The sequence below is a fragment of the Lolium perenne genome, chromosome 5 (assembly GCF_019359855.2).
Source record: "Lolium perenne isolate Kyuss_39 chromosome 5, Kyuss_2.0, whole genome shotgun sequence".
Classification (NCBI taxonomy): domain Eukaryota; kingdom Viridiplantae; phylum Streptophyta; class Magnoliopsida; order Poales; family Poaceae; genus Lolium; species Lolium perenne.
Genome location: NC_067248.2, coordinates 21,495,011 through 21,511,540, shown reverse-complemented (window position 1 = coordinate 21,511,540; position 16,530 = coordinate 21,495,011). Strand labels below are relative to the sequence as shown.

The 16,530-nt window shown below is 49.5% G+C and overlaps 2 protein-coding genes across 2 annotated transcripts; one reads left to right on the top strand and one right to left on the bottom strand.

The window, feature by feature from the left end:
- The first annotated feature begins 1,102 nt into the window (after positions 1-1,102).
- LOC127303179 (uncharacterized) lies at positions 1,103-3,027 on the top strand. Its single transcript, XM_051333942.1, has 2 exons — positions 1,103-1,170; positions 2,541-3,027. Exons 1-2 carry the CDS (start codon positions 1,103-1,105, stop codon positions 3,025-3,027), a joined length of 555 nt encoding a protein of 184 aa, XP_051189902.1.
- An 11,842-nt stretch (positions 3,028-14,869) lies between these two features.
- On the bottom strand, positions 14,870-16,205 carry LOC127303180 (uncharacterized). Its single transcript, XM_071820696.1, has 5 exons — positions 16,098-16,205; positions 15,794-16,006; positions 15,538-15,714; positions 15,091-15,453; positions 14,870-15,004 (listed from the first exon to the last, which is right to left on the bottom strand). Exons 1-5 carry the CDS (start codon positions 16,203-16,205, stop codon positions 14,870-14,872), a joined length of 996 nt encoding a protein of 331 aa, XP_071676797.1.
- Between the last annotated feature and the right edge of the window lie 325 nt (positions 16,206-16,530).

The following is a 16,530-nucleotide window of genomic DNA, read 5'->3' as shown; positions in this document are numbered from 1 at the left end:
AATTACTCTCTGGCAAGATAACGAACTCTAATTCATCATGTAGGCAAACCTTAAAGATGTATTCCCAAGTACTAATGAACACCCCACGCTATCACTTTGAGCATTCATAGGAGGTACTAACACACCAGAATTTCATAGAGACATCCAACTCAAATCATAACTCAGTGAATAAGTATTCTGTGAAATATAGCCTAAGAGACCCACACGGTGCACACACTGTCACCTTTACACAAGTGGGACAAGGAGTCTCCGGAGATCACATAAGTAAAGTCCACTTGACTAGCATAATGACATCTAGATTACAAGCATCATCATATGAATCTCGATCATGTAAGGCAGCTCATGAGATTATTGTATTGAAGTACATAGGAGAGAGATGAACCACATAGCTACCGGTACAGCCCTTAGCCTCGATGGAGAACTACTCCCTCCTCATGGGAGATAGCAGCGGTGATGAAGATGGCGGTGATGTCGATGGAGGAGCCTTCCGGGGGCACTTCCCCGTCCCGGCGGCGTGCCGGAACAGAGACTCCTGTCCCCCAGATCTTGGCTTCGCGATGGCGGCGGCTCTAGAAGGTTTCTCGTACCGTGGCTTTTCCGTCTCGAAGATTTAGGTCAGGGACCTTTAAATAGGCGAAGAGGCGGAGTCGGAGGGCTGACGAGGCGGTGACACCACAGGGGGGCGCCCCCCCTTCTGGCCGCGCCAGGCACATGTGTGGGGCCCACAGGGCCCTCCTCTGGTGGCTCTCGGGTGTTCTGGAAGCTTCGTGGAATTATAAGATGCTGGGCGTTGATTTCGTCCAATTCCGAGAATATTTCCTTACTAGGATTTCTGAAACCAAAAATAGCAGAAAACAGGAACTGACACTTCGGCATCTTGTTAATAGGTTAGTTCCGGAAAACGCATAAAATTATCATAAAGTGTGAACAAAACATATAGGTATTGTCATAAAACAAGCATGGAACATCAGAAATTATAGATACGTTGGAGACGTATCAATTTCCATGAAAACAATTTCTTCTTTTCCGGCCTGGTTGTGGGCACCGGGTCGGGACCGAGTTCCTGCTGTATAGTATATACTCCTTGTGGAAGGTGTTCGCGATGGTCACGCGGGAGATGAAGCAGCTGGACAGGGCCAATATCAAGGCGATTAAGCGACAAGTAGTCAAGTACAAATCGTTTCCTGCTGAGCTCTATGGATTCGTAGTTACTAACCAAGCAATACCCGTCGAGAAGGGCCTAGAACTAGCTCTCAACTGAACGGCTTTAAACATGACTTGGATTGTGCTGAGGCTATAGAGCTAATCAAGTAGACACTCAACACTTCGGTGCATCAGTACATGTATTCCAGATTTCCAGATTGGGAGAAGTTATGGGAAAGAGCTAGGAAGTAGATGCACATAGATCGCGATGGAAATAGTGAAGTCGAGACCGCCGCCGCACTACCTCGTGTAACTTACGATTAATTTTTTTTCGTTATTTCTTCTGGATAATGGCACTGCTCATGTGTGTGAGAGGAACTGAACAGCATGGTCGTGTTGCGATTGAAAAGAAGAAATAACGATAAGAGGGAAGACAGAAATAGATCCATTATATACTGATTCAAAATAGTATATTTTAAAGCATATGTTAAAATAGTTGATTAAAAACATCAAAAAAATAAATATTCAGATTAAAAATAGGGTTAGAGGGCTGAATAAAGTTTAACCAAAAATTTGAGTAGTGACCAGGTTTTTTAAAGATAATTTCTAAAATCCCAGTCCATCATTTTGAAAAAAATTGACCTTTGCTTAGGAGCACAAAATGTTGATCAGGCACGAGTGTTGCTCACCGTCATGATAAGTCTGTGGAAATACAATGTACAGATGGAGCATAAAACAATTTAAATTACATCAAAGTGGCGTAAAAAATCATTAAAAGTTTACGATATTATAAGTCGGTAAAGTGAGGGACTCGCAAACTATCTTCTTAGGATTAATCATGCTCGTGACAAGCATGAAAAAATATGATGACCTTTGTTCGTGATGGCATAGAGGAGAAGTGAATCGCTAAAGCGTTTGAGTTATATTTTAATATATTGCAACGCATGGGCACTTTTGCTAGTACTAAGGCTGGTGCCAACGCGGGCGGTAGCAGGGGCGCTAGCGCCGGCGTCAGGGCGATAGGCAGGCGAGAGAGGGGCAAGACGATAGCGCGGGGCGGTGGCGCGGGCGCCCGGAGCTATCGCCCGCTACCGCCCGCGCTGGGGGCGATAGCGAGGCGACAGGGAGGCGAGAGGGAGGCGGCAGCGTTGGCACGTCGGGGCGGTAGCGCTGGGGGCGAGAGGGAGGCGAGAGGCGGGCGAGAGAGTTTAACGGCTAGCTGACGTGGCGCGATCTGATTCATCCACGTCAGCTAGCCGTTGGGTTTCAAAAACCCCAAAATTTCATCCCCGCCCCCTATAAATACCCCCCATATGGCATGCCTTTTTTGGAGTGGCCGGGTCCAACAACGACATCAATGTACACAACCAGTCGCCGTTGTTCACTGATGTGCTTAGGGGAGAAGCACCCATAGTGAACTTCACGGTGAATGGACACGAGTACAACTATGGTTACTACCTTGCCGATGGCATCTACCCCTCCTGGCCGGTGTTCATGAAAGGTGTTACTCTTCCACAAAGTGAAACACATCGACTATTCACTGCTGCTCAATCATCTTGGCGCAAAGATGTCGAGTGTGCCTTTGGAGTGCTGAAGGCTAGGTTCAACATTCTAGCAGTTCCGGGACGCTCCTACTCGAGGTGTACTCTTGGGTTGATCATGCGTGCATGTGTCATTCTGCACAATATGATCATCGACGATGAGCATGGTACAAATTTGGAGAACATCTATGAGATAGTTGATTCCAATGTCGGCCCTGCAATACACAACCATGCACCACCAAGCCTAGCAGCCAGGATTCAGATGGACAACGAAATGAGGGACTCACCGATGTATACACAGCTCCAGCATGATTTGATTGAGCATGGGTGGGCTAATGCCTAGATTATGTAATTTTTTCAAATTTTTATGTAATCTTTTCAAATTTTATGTAATTTTTTTTATGATGTAATCTGTAACAATTTTAGTTCAATAAAATAATTTCCTTGCATTATTTTTAATGTTGTAATCTGAAAAAGAAATGCTGATGTCGAGGAGAGATAAAAGCTGATGTGGAGGAGAGAGAAGTGAGAGCTGGCACTATAGTCTGTGCATTGGCACCGTGGGGTGAGAGTGGGGTGAGAGTGAGGAAAAAAAGCTGACGTGGCAGGCTATAGTGGTGTGGTGCATTGGCACCAGCCTAAGAACGGTATATCAGATGGGTTTGGTTCTTAATTAAGCATGTGTGTCTGTATATTAGTGTGCCCTAGGGGGGGGGGGCAGGCAGTGCCGTCGCCCCAGGCCCCAAAAATTGAGGGGGCCAACCCAGGTATATTACTGTGTACTGTATATTACTAGTACATAGTATACTACTATGTGTATGTGCAGGCCCTGTACGTGCAGCAAAGAAAGGCCTATGGGCCATAGAAAAGGAGAGATCGATCGGGACTCACAATTCCATAAAATGAAGCCATCGATCGCGCCGCACAGAAACAAAAACGAAGTGATCGATCCCTGATCCCCGGACGCGTCAGTTCATCTTCGACCTAGACGGCTATACCTCGTCGCCTCGGCTTCAACTGCCCAGACCGCCGATCCTCCGATCGCTGCGATTGGATCGCAGATAGCAGTCAGGCCTTGACTGCAGCGAGACAACGTAACATGCTAGCAGCGCAGGGCCTCTTTCAGTCTTCGTTTGTGTTGCGGTCAGAAACCCACCGGCGAGCAACGACGGGCAACACAGTAGAGCCGGGAACAACTTAGGGCTGCGGCTGGCCCTGGTCCCTCCGAGCGACGGCCCGCAAAGCCTCTGGTACGCACGTCCGATGCTGGTGCAAGGGCGTGCCACCTGACCTATACCTGGTCAGGAAGGTGATGGAGATGCCTCGCTTAGTTTCCTGCATGGCATACACGTAAACATTAAATACGAGCCTCGATCGGCTCTCAGGTTATCCTGTGAATCGGCTCAAAGAGCCGATCCACCCATGATTCGTATGAGGTGCACGAATATATGGTTGTCCTGCTTGATCAAGATAAAGCTAAAGCGATCTACGACGATTTAGGGTTTTCACCGCATAATCGGATCATCCTACTCACGATTGGGCCTCGCGGTCACGTACGGTGATCGTAAGCCGGTCCTAGACAAGGCCTAAAAACCAACACGAGGTTGATCCTCGGAACATCCTGTCTAGGGCTAGCAAACGACACCCTACGCGTCGCTGGATCCTCCAACCCTTTGTAAGGCCTAACTATTGCAGATATTAAACTAATCCTTGAAGAACAAGGAGCAACCGTAACGGATCGGATCTACTAAATAATGATCAAGCGGGGTGCCGCCCCTACACCTAAGATAGGTGTAAGGGCGGCTAGATGTGTAAGGGTTGCACTACGACAGCATATGATACGAAGAACAATGCTAACCCTAACACATCTAAGATAACTACGTTGCTCGCCATCAAAAAGGCTTCAGTACGAGCAACGCATGAACAACGAAAATAAGCTTGTGCTGCCTAGATCGCAAGATGCGATCTAGGCAGCATGATGCTTACCGGAAGAAACCCTCGAGACGAAGGAGTTGGCGATGCGCCGAGATTGATTTGTGGTTGAACGTTGGTTGTTGTTTATTTCATAAACCCTAGATACATATTTATAGTCCGTAGACTTTCTAACGTGGGAATAATCCCAACCGTGCACGAGGCAAACTCCAACTAACTGACACGCATCCTACTATATTTACAGATACACGGGCCAACTAGCCCAAACTTTGCATAACAGGCCGATTCACGTATTTCTTCCATGTATATTCTTCAAATCCATCTTGATCGCGGCCCACCTCTGACTCGGTCAAATTCTGGTGATAACACATGCCCCCCTGGTTTTGGAATTGGTAATTCCAAAATCACTCTGCTTTTTCTTCGTCGGGTCATGTCGTGGCAGAGCAGAACCGTTGCAGTATCCTTCATCACGATGCCTTGTCTTCTCAGCTTCTCTGCAAAATTTGATAGATTTAGCATCACCTCCTCGGAAACTGCAATGTCGCTAAATCTCTACTAGGTTCCCCATTATTTAACCGTGCCGATTGATTAGCCCCCTTCATCCTCTTCCTCTGTTCTAGCTATCGGCACCAAAAAACCCTCTTTCCCTGTAGCAATGTCTTCTTCTTCCTCCGTCTCCTCCGGCCTCTCTTTCCAATCTTCTTCCCCAAGCGAGCCGATGTCGGAGCCCGAGTGGGACTTCGACTTCATGTCAGATGGCGACATGCCCCTGACTGATGAGGAGGGCGACCTCCACTTCCTCATTGAAGGAGAACTGAAGAGCGAAAGCGAGGATGACCTTCCCTCATGGAGGAACCCCACTTCCTCCGATAAGGAAGAGGAAGAGGAAGACGAGGAGGTAGAGGAAGAAGAGGAGGAAGACGATTCCTCCTCCTCCGCTGGGTACCCGCCGGCGAAGCACCTCCGTGCTTGGGCGGATAGCGAAGATGACGATGATGACGAAGAGGAAGAAGCTCCGGTCGAAGGCTGGGGCAGCAGTGACGAGGAGTTCTCCGGAAGTAGCGCCGGCGGCAGCTACGACGCCGACGACGAGGGCAGCGAGGATTAGTGACATAGGATCAGTAGTACGCGAGCAACCGGCTCTTCTTTTGTTCCTCTTTCCTTGAGCAATCGGCTCTTCATTGTAAAAAACCCTCCTTTATTAATGAAGAAGTATTTCTAGTCAACTTTTTTGCCGATAGTCAAAGTCAAATAATCTCCCAAAAGAGCCGATGGCATCGCACCGGTCTCTACCATAAAAACACGAGTAAGGTCGACCTAGCCGCCCCTCCAAACGGTAACCTGCGACCTCCATCTGAGAAAGCAAACTCAGATCCCCAAATCGCCGCCTGAGCAGTTTCAACTCACGACCATCTGCATCCCAGATCTCGACCGCGCCGCCCCCAACTTCTTCAGCGCATCCAATGGCGGAATCATCCAACACCAACGCCATGGCCTCTGGTCTGAAGGTAATCCTCAACCTCCTCTCGCCATTCGAATCGACATAGGATTAATGGCAAACACCTGAATTAATGTTTTGTTCCGCTATTAATTTAGGTTTCAGACATCCTTCTGCCACATCCTTCTCTCGCAAATTCGATGTGCCTCGGTCCTCGTTCTTCCGAGAGTCCCACCCTCTTAATTTCGTGCGAAGCTAACAGAATCCCCTTCGTGAATCAGAACTTAGATCTGACTTCCTGGGCCGACTGCCTGCGAGCCTGGCCTAATCCTCCTGAGGGTTGGGTGGCATGGTACAATAGAGTATCCAAAACCCATTATGCCACTTGGGAAACCATAGGGATAGCCGATGCCTTGTCATTATCATTGTCTCCTCTTGAGAAGAATGAAAATATTCTGAAAACCATCGGCTACTTCTGGTCTGATGCACTGAATTGCTTCATGTTTGGCCATGGCCCTATGACACCGACCCTGCTGGATGTGGCCATGATCACAGGCCTAGACATTGCATCCCCCAGCCCTTCTGCATTCAAACTGCCGAAAGTCCCTTTCACTCTTTCTTCTAAAAAAGAGTGTACCAGCTGGGGTGCCTATCTCAATCGTTACATGAAAAACAAAGGCCCCGTGACAGAGAGGGAACACACAGCCTTCCTGAACTTCTGGTTGGAGCACTTCATATTCTGTGGCCCATCGCTCGCCCCTACCAAGAATTACCTTTCCCTGGCCTATGAACTTGCTAAAGGCACCCAACTTGGCCTAGGCAAACTATTTCTTGGAGAGGTCTATCGATCCCTTCAACTGATGTCTGTCAAACTGTTCTCTCAAAAGACAGTTAAAACTGGCGGCCCCTGGTGGTTTATTCAGTTGTGGGCCCAGCTATACTTTCAGAACCAGATCCCAGACTTCCCACCGTTGACCACCTGCACCTTTCCGGATGTTAATGGAAAGGATATCCGATGCACCAGCTATGGCCAAGCTTTGTATGGTCTCCCAGGCAGCAGGCTGATCCCTAAGGAAGCAGCAGGGTGGTTCAAGATTTTCTTCCAAGGTTTGGACAACCCCCTGTTCTTTCCTTATACTGAATCGGCGAACTTTGAAAACCCAGTCTCCTTTCGATTGGATGACTTTGCCAATGACGCCAGCACCCAGCATCTGTACTCTATCATGATTCGTCCTTGCTTCCTCCCTGTTGGCATGAGTACCTCGAACCGGATCATCAAGCCCGGTTATGAGTGTTATCAACCGGTAGTGGTAGCCCGACAGCTTGGTCTCGGGCAGGTGCCTCCACACTTCTTCTTACACCACCTGACAGCAAGTAGAGCTGAACTGCCTGACATCCTCACTGGCCAAAGGTGTTATACCTTCTTTGATGCTTTGGCCATTCCAATTCCCCACGACCTCCGTTTCTCCTCCACTACCGATGGTTTCGAGACTTGGTGGTCCATGTGGAAGACCCATGTCTTCAGAAGGGCTCTAGGACCGCTGCTGAGACAACTTGATGCCGAGTATGACATCCCTGCAAACCAGGTACCATCACTTAAACATTTCTTGTAACAGCATTATGGTGATTGTCTGTGACCTGACTCCATCTCCTGGCAGCAACAAGATGGCCCGGCTCCCACGCAAGCCGATGGTTCCCCCTTCGTATTCCTCCCTCCGGCACCAGTGGTTCTCTTCTGCCAGAGCTCGCCACCCCTGAAGAAAGTCATAATGCAGAGTCAGCCGATTTCACCGAAATCGGCTCCCAAGAGTAAAGCATCTTCGGGGCCAGTTGCCCCCCGAGCCTCGACTCAGGCGAGGACGGCAGTGAGGAAGGTGGCTGCCAGGAAGACCCTGAAGCGTAAAGCTCCTGCCCAAGAAAGCTTGCATGTAAGTTGGTTCGTGCCCTGTCCACATTTATCCGCTTTCCCAGTCTTTTACAACACGCTCGTATTCCTTTCTACAGACTTCCACCGAAGAAACCTCCAGCGGGGCCGTAGAATCCAGCCAGGGGGACTCGAGCTCGGGCAATTCCGAGAGGTCCACCACCCAGAGCCAGACGGCTTCACCAGCGCCGGCTTCTAAGAAAAGGTCGATCCCCGAGCCTCCAGCTCCCCAAGCCCCGACCAGATCGAGGTCACGCACAAAGCGTCGATGCGTCAAAAGGGCTCGTAAAAACCCACGAGCTTCTCCATCAAGCCAGGAGGTCTCAAATGTAATTATCTCCCCGGTCACACTTCATGCTAACCCATTGTCATTTGGATCGGCTAACCACTTCCTCCTGCAGACCGAAGAAACTTCTAGCGGAGACGTCGAGGAGGTACTGATGCCGTCCGCCACCCTAGACCTAGCCACCTCGACGATCGCGGCTGACCAAGTGGCGGACCTAGCCAGGTCCACAGAAAAGCCGATCATCACTACATCGGCTGTTCCTCCTACCTTGGGAGAGGTATACCCCCTCTCCTTGGCTCTATCACTTTCTTCGTTGTATGCTAAACTCGCTTTGTTTGCCCTATCAGGGTTGTGATCTCTCGAGCTTGCTGACGTTCGATCCAGAATCCATTGAACCAACTACTTCCAAGGCAAGTGGAGAGCCGAGTCCTAGCACGGTCCATGGTCCACTCCAGCGTCTCAAGGATTTGCTCTCTTCCTCAATTGAGACCCTGATTGAAAATTCCGAGGAAGTCAAAGGCATCCTCGAAGATATCCAGCCCCATCTCCCTATGACACTGCAAGTGAAGCTCTGGCCAGCTGTTACTCTGTCGGTCTTCAAGTCAAGGGTGCAATCGGCTCGACAAAGGATTATTCTTCGCCACACCCAGCTTCCATTGAGAGCCGATATTGCGGAAAAGTGTCAACGGCTCAACGAGAAGAAGACTGCTCTGGACGCCAAGACGGACACTTCTGCCAATCGCGCCGAACTCGAGACCCTGCGCAAGGAGCTGGAGAGCCTTGAAGAGAGGGTCAGGGTGACCAAGCAGCTTATCCAAGACAAGGAAGCCCTTATTGCCCGTTCTCAAGATGAAGCAAAAGGCCTCACAGCCGATCTGAAGACCGATCTGGCTGAAATTGCACTCGAGTGGGGCCACCGGTGACGGGTAAAGACGAGGACGACGAGGCTGAGATCGCTGAGGTAGATCGCATCCGTGTTGACGCCCTTCACGCCCTCGGCGCGTTTCTTCAGTAGGGCCTCCAGAGACAAATGTTTCGCTGAACTTGAGAAGTCGATGAATCTGCTTCGGCTGTACTTGCTGCATTTTTTTTTACTGGCCGATTTTCCATCGGCTCCTAATATTTTATTGCCCATGCGTCTGTCTACCTGATCATGTGCCCCCCCGAGCCGAATCTGTCAGGTTACTGCAGATATCGGCTCTGCGGTTATCGGTAGGATCATACCTGAACATCGGCTCTGTAGTCAGGACTAATGCCGATTTCCCTGAACTCGCAAGCCGATGTAAACCCATACCCCAGCCTTCCGTCACCTGTTAGATCGACGCTGAACGCAGGCGAAGTGTATGGCAAGGATAATACGGGGCGATTGCTGGAATTGGCCCTTATTTTGATTGTATTGCTCAAAAGAGGCTTACATCTCGTTGAGCCAGCCGATGTCTCATCACCGGCTTTCCTTCGTCTGGGGCGCCATACTCCCCTTTGTGGTCGACCCTCTTCATCCAGGGTTCGTCGAGCTTTTGCGGCCAGATCAGGCCGAGTCTTCCCTAGCGCGTGCAGGTATTAACTTTCAGCTTCCTCTAAGCCACGCCGTCGCTGAACCCTACGTCTTTGGGAACGGCTGAGTCCATCCGGGCACCACCTTGGCCGGTGGCATCTGTCCTCTTCTCTTTCATAGTTATCTTTTATCCCCTCGAGGTCTTCTTCCCGAAAGGGGTCAACTTGCTTGTTCTCGGATGGGAGAGGCCCAAGCCGTCCAGTGGATACCGTGTGAGCGGGTTCCGCGAAAAGAGCCGATGAGGTCGGCTTCGAGGATCGTTTTGACCTCGTCATACTTCTTCTTGAGCTCGTCGGTCAGATCCTCGTACGTGACTGGAGTGCCGTCCGCCATCTCAGATGTAGATGGCGATGTGGTTGATGTAGAAGATGGTCCCACCGGGCGTGCCAGAATGTGTTGCGGTCAGAAACCCACCGGCGAGCAACGACGGGCAACACAGTAGAGCCGGGAACAACTTAGGGCTGCGGCTGGCCCTGGTCCCTCCGAGCGACGGCCCGCAAAGCCTCTGGTACGCACGTCCGATGCTGGTGCAAGGGCGTGCCACCTGACCTATACCTGGTCAGGAAGGTGATGGAGATGCCTCGCTTAGTTTCCTGCATGGCATACACGTAAACATTAAATACGAGCCTCGATCGGCTCTCAGGTTATCCTGTGAATCGGCTCAAAGAGCCGATCCACCCATGATTCGTACGAGGTGCACGAATATATGGTGGTCCTGCTTGATCAAGATAAAGCTAAAGCGATCTACGACGATTTAGGGTTTTCACCGCATAATCGGATCATCCTACTCACGATTGGGCCTCGCGGTCACGTACGGTGATCGTAAGCCGGTCCTAGACACGGCCTAAAAACCAACACGAGGTTGATCCTCGGAACATCCTGTCTAGGGCTAGCAAACGACACCCTACGCGTCGCTGGATCCTCCAACCCTTTGTAAGGCCTAACTATTGCAGATATTAAACTAATCCTTGAAGAACAAGGAGCAACCGTAACGGATCGGATCTACTAAATAATGATCAAGCGGGGTGCCGCCCCTACACCTAAGATAGGTGTAAGGGCGGCTAGATGTGTAAGGGTTGCACTACGACAGCATATGATACGAAGAACAATGCTAACCCTAACACATCTAAGATAACTACGTTGCTCGCCATCAAAAAGGCTTCAGTACGAGCAACGCATGAACAACGAAAATAAGCTTGTGCTGATGCGATCTAGGCAGCATGATGCTTACCGGAAGAAACCCTCGAGACGAAGGAGTTGGCGATGCGCCGAGATTGATTTGTGGTTGAACGTTGGTTGTTGTTTATTTCATAAACCCTAGATACATATTTATAGTCCGTAGACTTTCTAACGTGGGAATAATCCCAACCGTGCACGAGGCAAACTCTAACTAACCGACACGCATCCTACTATATTTACAGATACACGGGCCAACTAGCACAAACTTTGCATAACAGGCCGATTCACGTATTTCTTCCATGTATATTCTTCAAATCCATCTTGATCGCGGCCCACCTCTGACTCGGTCAAATTCTGGTGATAACAGTTTGCGAGTTCATCAGTGCACAAGACCACAAAGATCAGCGAGAGACACGGTAACAATTCGCGAGTTCGGAACTTAGAGATGGTTCTTGTTTTCTCCTAAACTATCCCTAATTCTGAATTTCTAATTATCAGTTCGCGGCTTGTCGTCTCGTCAGTTCTAATTTCCGGGGCCGTCGCATACATACATCGCCGATTTAACCCATCTGAGGTATATTATACTCTACCTTCCTATACATGATTACAGTTTTTCCCATTCAGAATTTGATTTGGTTTCTTTTTCATTGTTATTCTAATATCTTTATTGCTTACCGCATCATGTTTACTGTGCCCGTGACTGGCGCATCAGCTGAAAGAAGCTTTTCAAAGTTGAAATTATTGAAAAACTATTTAAGATCAACAATGACTCAGCAGAGGATAACGATTTGGTAACATTATGCATCGAGAAGAAATTATTAGATGACATCGACATCGACCCCATCATAAGTGAATTTGCATCAAGGAATGCTAGAAGAAAATTTTAAGGTAATATGTATAAAATGTTTGATATGCTAGTGCTTCTGGATACATTTAAATGATATTGAGATTTTTTTTGCGTATATCTATAAATATTATTGTGATAGCTATATTAAGGGTCCCAAGTTTTAGCCTCGCCCTAGGTCCCAAAAACCCCAGGACCGGCCCTGTCAAGATGGACCATGCAAAAGCTGATCTAGTACTGTAGATGCATGCATATGGATGGGCGATATGACCGTGATCGATCGGTGCGGTGACAAGTGAGATGTCCGTTGCCGCGAATTTAACAAGTCTCTGCAAGCTAACTAATTAAGTTAAGGTTGGTGCCCATGTCAATGTCGCACGTACGTGTGCGTCCTGTTAAGACCTACCAGCAATAAGACACGCGCGCGTGCGTTCGTGTGCTTGCACCCACTCAATCGTTCACTGTCACGGATCAGAAACTTGATCTTGACACGCTCCAGCACAGGGGACAGGCTTCGATTAAGACCTTATCTACACTTGGCAGAGTCGAAAGAGACCTCGATATATATTTTGCTAATGTAAGTACACGTTTCGTCTAGCCAGGGACAGCATTTCTTAGGACTGGCCCCACGTGAGCACGGAGTTCGTCGACGATCACGGTCGATCCATATATAGACTATAGTGTCTGTATTTGGACGGCCATTAATTTGATCATAACCCTTGCAAGAGGAAACTCTAACAGAAAAACGGTGTAGCTTTAACTATTTAGACGACAGTCACGCAATCACTGGAATGTAGCCCGATGGGTCGAGCTAAGGGAGAACCGAGCATCTTTCATGATGAAGCAAGAATATTTAAAGTAAAAAATTCGAAATATATCTTACCTATTTGGACGGATGGAGTAAAGATCAACAATATGAATAACTAGTTTTGAAGTTTGAATACTTTCCCAGAAAATTATGTGCACTATGCTGAACTTCTGGAACAACTCGCTTATGTGATCGTGCACAGGAGAGAGAAAATTAGGTTTCTAGAAAACGATCCGCGTGAGTGGTCTTGTTTTTCATCACACATAGTCTATCCAAGTTGGGTGATGCTATGTTTTGCCATTGTAGAACAGATGCACTAACCAACTATTTCAAAAAGTCGGAAACAAGAGAGGGGGCTCGGTCATTTTACTCTAACACTTATCCTCACATATATGCTCCTTTTTTGAGTTTTGTTGTGCGTGGCGGAAATGGGGTAAGGTCGTTAGTTAGGTATTGAAGGTTGAATCTCTGGTTGTAAGTTGTATGCACCTAACAGATTCACCTATCAATCTGAACCAGTGGAAAAAAGGAACACATTACATTTATATTTCAACACTTACCCTCACATAATCTCAACCGAAAAAAAAAACACTTACCCTCACATCTAGCCTATTTTAATCTATGGACGTCAGTTTGATGTAGACCACGGAATATTTTTCTTTCAATACTGCGTGAGCGGTATCTTAAACTTGAAACATCTTGTCTCTCTATATAATGAATCTTCTAACATTTTTTCTTTCATTTTACTCTTAACAGCCGTCCCTCCAGTGAACCAACAGCTACTGCACTTAACGGATGAGTAAGAAATATGCTTTGGGGACAGAGCTCAAATTTTCTTCGGGGTCTACCCTATGAGAGGACGCAGGGGGTCGATCGTTACCGTCAGCTCACTACAGGAATCGGCGGGTACGCCGACGGCCGGCTGCCCTCGGCGTAGCCATGCCTTGCCCTCGGCGTAGGCTACGCCGACGGCAGCCCTCGGCGTACGTCATCGGCGTCTGGGTCCCTCGGCACAGACGTGTCCACCGTCGGCGTAGGCATGGCCGTCGGCGTACACCACCTACGCCGAGGACCATGCTCACCGTCGGCGTACGCACCGTCGGCGTACGCTCGCCGGCGTGCCGTCGCCGTTAACGGCGCGATGCCATACGCCGAGGGCATCCCCCTCGGCATAGAGAGCCACCAGAGGCGACGTGGCGCAGCGTGGCGGGCCGTAGCCAGGAGCTACGCCGAGGGCAACCCCCTCGGCATATGCATGGCCCATGCAGGCCACGTGGAGCGACGAGGTGCGGCCAGGTGAGGTGGCCTATGCCGACGGCAATGCCCTCGGCATAGGCTCGACCATATGGTCATGCCAGGGCCCTATGCCGACGGCATTGCCCTCGGCGTATGCCCTACCATTTGGTTTTTTCGATTTAAATTGGGTTCCAATTCATCTAAATTCAGTTCAGCAGGTCCAATACATCCAAATACATCCAAATTCATCCAAATTCACCATAATTCACATAAATAGCATGAAATCCACATAGTAGCATCCAAATACATCCAAAATCACCATAATTCACATAAATAGCATGAAATCCACATAGTAGCATACATGGTGCATGTAATAGCATACAAGAGGAGAGTGCCATGTCATCCAATACATAGTAGTAGGTAGCACATGATGGCAAGCAAGAAGCCCGGTGCCGACTAGCGGAGGAAGGACCCGGGCGGGGTGTGTCCGCCCACATCGTTGGCGAAACGAGCAGCCCGGGGTTGCGCTCCGGTAGAAGCTGCAGAAGAACCACCTGGAGAAGGACCGGTAGCACGCCCAGGAGAAGTCGACGGAGAGGCACCGGGAGTAGTCCCAGGAGTAGTCGACGGAGAGGCACCAGCAGAACGCCCAGGAGACCGACCACCTTCATGAACCGGTGTGACCTCGCGCCCACCCGGCGATGCCTGGTTCCCGGACCATCCCGTTCCCTACGTGTTCCCTACATGTTAGCAACTTGCGAGGCAAAGGAAAGTGGTAACTACCGGTTTGGCAAAGAACTTACCTCCGGTGTGGATCCGTAGTAAGTCGCAACGAAAGCTGCCTTCGATGGCATGATAGGCATGTCCCCCGCCACGGTAACTCGAGCCGGTGGCGGTGTACCAGTAGACATAGAGATCATCATTTCCTGCAAGATAGGTTACAAGTTAGGCTTTGCAGAAATAAAGCATCAAACTGAGACTTGTCATCTACTTGCGCGAGAAGAAAGATTCAGACTTACTGATATATACGTCATATAGGCCGTATTCGACCTATTCCACTGGGCAGCGGCCTGCTGATACGCTTCATTGCAGGCTTCGAAGGCCGCCTCGAAGTCAGGCTACAATTTCAGAAACAATGAATCTCGTAAACACTTAGCCATGTAGGAAGGAAAACCGGAAAGAGGATGAAAATGAGGAAACTTACATCGTAGGCGGGTGGACGAGCAGGCCGTGGACGAGGCTGGGGGCTGTCGGCGGTGAGGGTATGCTTGAGGCGCGTGTAGCTCGTGGAGTGGGTAGGCTTGACCGCCTTATTCAGCCAAGGGAAACGGCCATGCGGACGCCCGTGCCCCGACAGGACCAACGACTCCTCGTCGACCGGAATGCTCAAGGGGTCATCCACCTCGGGGTGACGAGACTTGACCATGTCGCAGTAGTCCTCCTTGGCGGCCTTGGCATTGCCGTAGTATTGTGGCTGAGGCAATGCGGGATTGGGCTTCTGCTTCGTCCGCATCATGTCATATATCTGGGCATCATGAAGCACCACCCCAGGTGGTGCCTCGGCCACCTGCATCGCGAAAAGAAAAGTTAAGCGTACCACAAATGAGACATGGCGGGAAATGAATGAAGGTCGTTCCATGTATATACATACCTTTTTCCCCTTGAAGCGGGTGTAGTCGCGGTTTCCCGCGCAGTGTGTGCCACCGGTGCCTCGGTTCTCCATGTTACGCCTCGACACGGCTGCAAACTCCTCGTCCTGCCTGAGCCACCTCGCCCTAATCAGCTCCTCCCATGCCTCCCTATGCTGCTCGGCCCACTCGGGACAAACCTGAAAACGCAATACTCAGCTCAAGATAATTCAATGAAAACTTAGCAGCAATGTAGAATCTCATTGACATTTTACTCACCGACATGTACTCCTCAATGGTCATTGCCCATTCCTCCGTAGGCTCGTTACCAACATAGTACTCCTTCTTGACCCTCTTACCCTTGTTAGCCCAGAAGGCACTAGCGCTGGTGAACTTTTGGTTGTACCACTGCTGCGGTGTCAACCTCTCGCAAGCGCCACGCAAAGTGAGACGCGCCTGCGTGTCATGCTCCGGGTCCACACGATAGAAGCACTTCAATCATGCATAAATCAGTTGTGAAAGTCATGAGTTAGCACATTAGGGTCATCAACTATGAACGGTGCTCGAGAAATATATGCCTTACCCAGAACTTGGTGGTCACAGCCTCAGCAGCTGTCGCGAAGCCTACGGCAGGGGCATCCTCATAGTCCGCCCAAGTAGTGGCTAGCTTCGTCGGGCCACCGGGGACCATGCTAAGGGGAGTGTATCTGCCGGGCCAGAACTTCTTAATCAGAGCCCCAAGCAAGCTGTTAGGCATGCGGGGGGGCTTGGCATCCCATGTCCAGTTGCTGCAAATAAATCACACATTAGTACACATGCCAAATTGTTTATTATGCCCAAGATGAAAATACATGTTCGAAATTTCTGAAGTAGTACACTTACTCATCGCTCGAAGGAATGATAAGGGCCTTGTCATCATGGGTCTTCGGCTCCTTCCTCGCATCGGGGACTCTAGCTTCTCCACGAAACTTCAAGGGCTTCGGCGCACCTTCACCCTCCATGACCTCCAACTCAGC

Bases quoted from the DNA above. Each gene is read 5' to 3' on its own strand.
- LOC127303179 (XM_051333942.1), top strand. From the start codon at position 1,103: ATGGTCACGCGGGAGATGAAGCAGCTGGACAGGGCCAATATCAAGGCG. The intron at 1,171-2,540 runs GTACAAATCGTT...TGATGTGCTTAG, and splicing joins ATTAAGCGACAAGTAGTCAA to GGGAGAAGCACCCATAGTGA.
- LOC127303180 (XM_071820696.1), bottom strand. From the start codon at position 16,205: ATGGTCCCCGGTGGCCCGACGAAGCTAGCCACTACTTGGGCGGACTAT. The intron at 16,007-16,097 runs GTAAGGCATATA...GCATGATTGAAG, and splicing joins CTGTGACCACCAAGTTCTGG to TGCTTCTATCGTGTGGACCC. The intron at 15,715-15,793 runs GTGAGTAAAATG...TTGCGTTTTCAG, and splicing joins CCATTGAGGAGTACATGTCG to GTTTGTCCCGAGTGGGCCGA.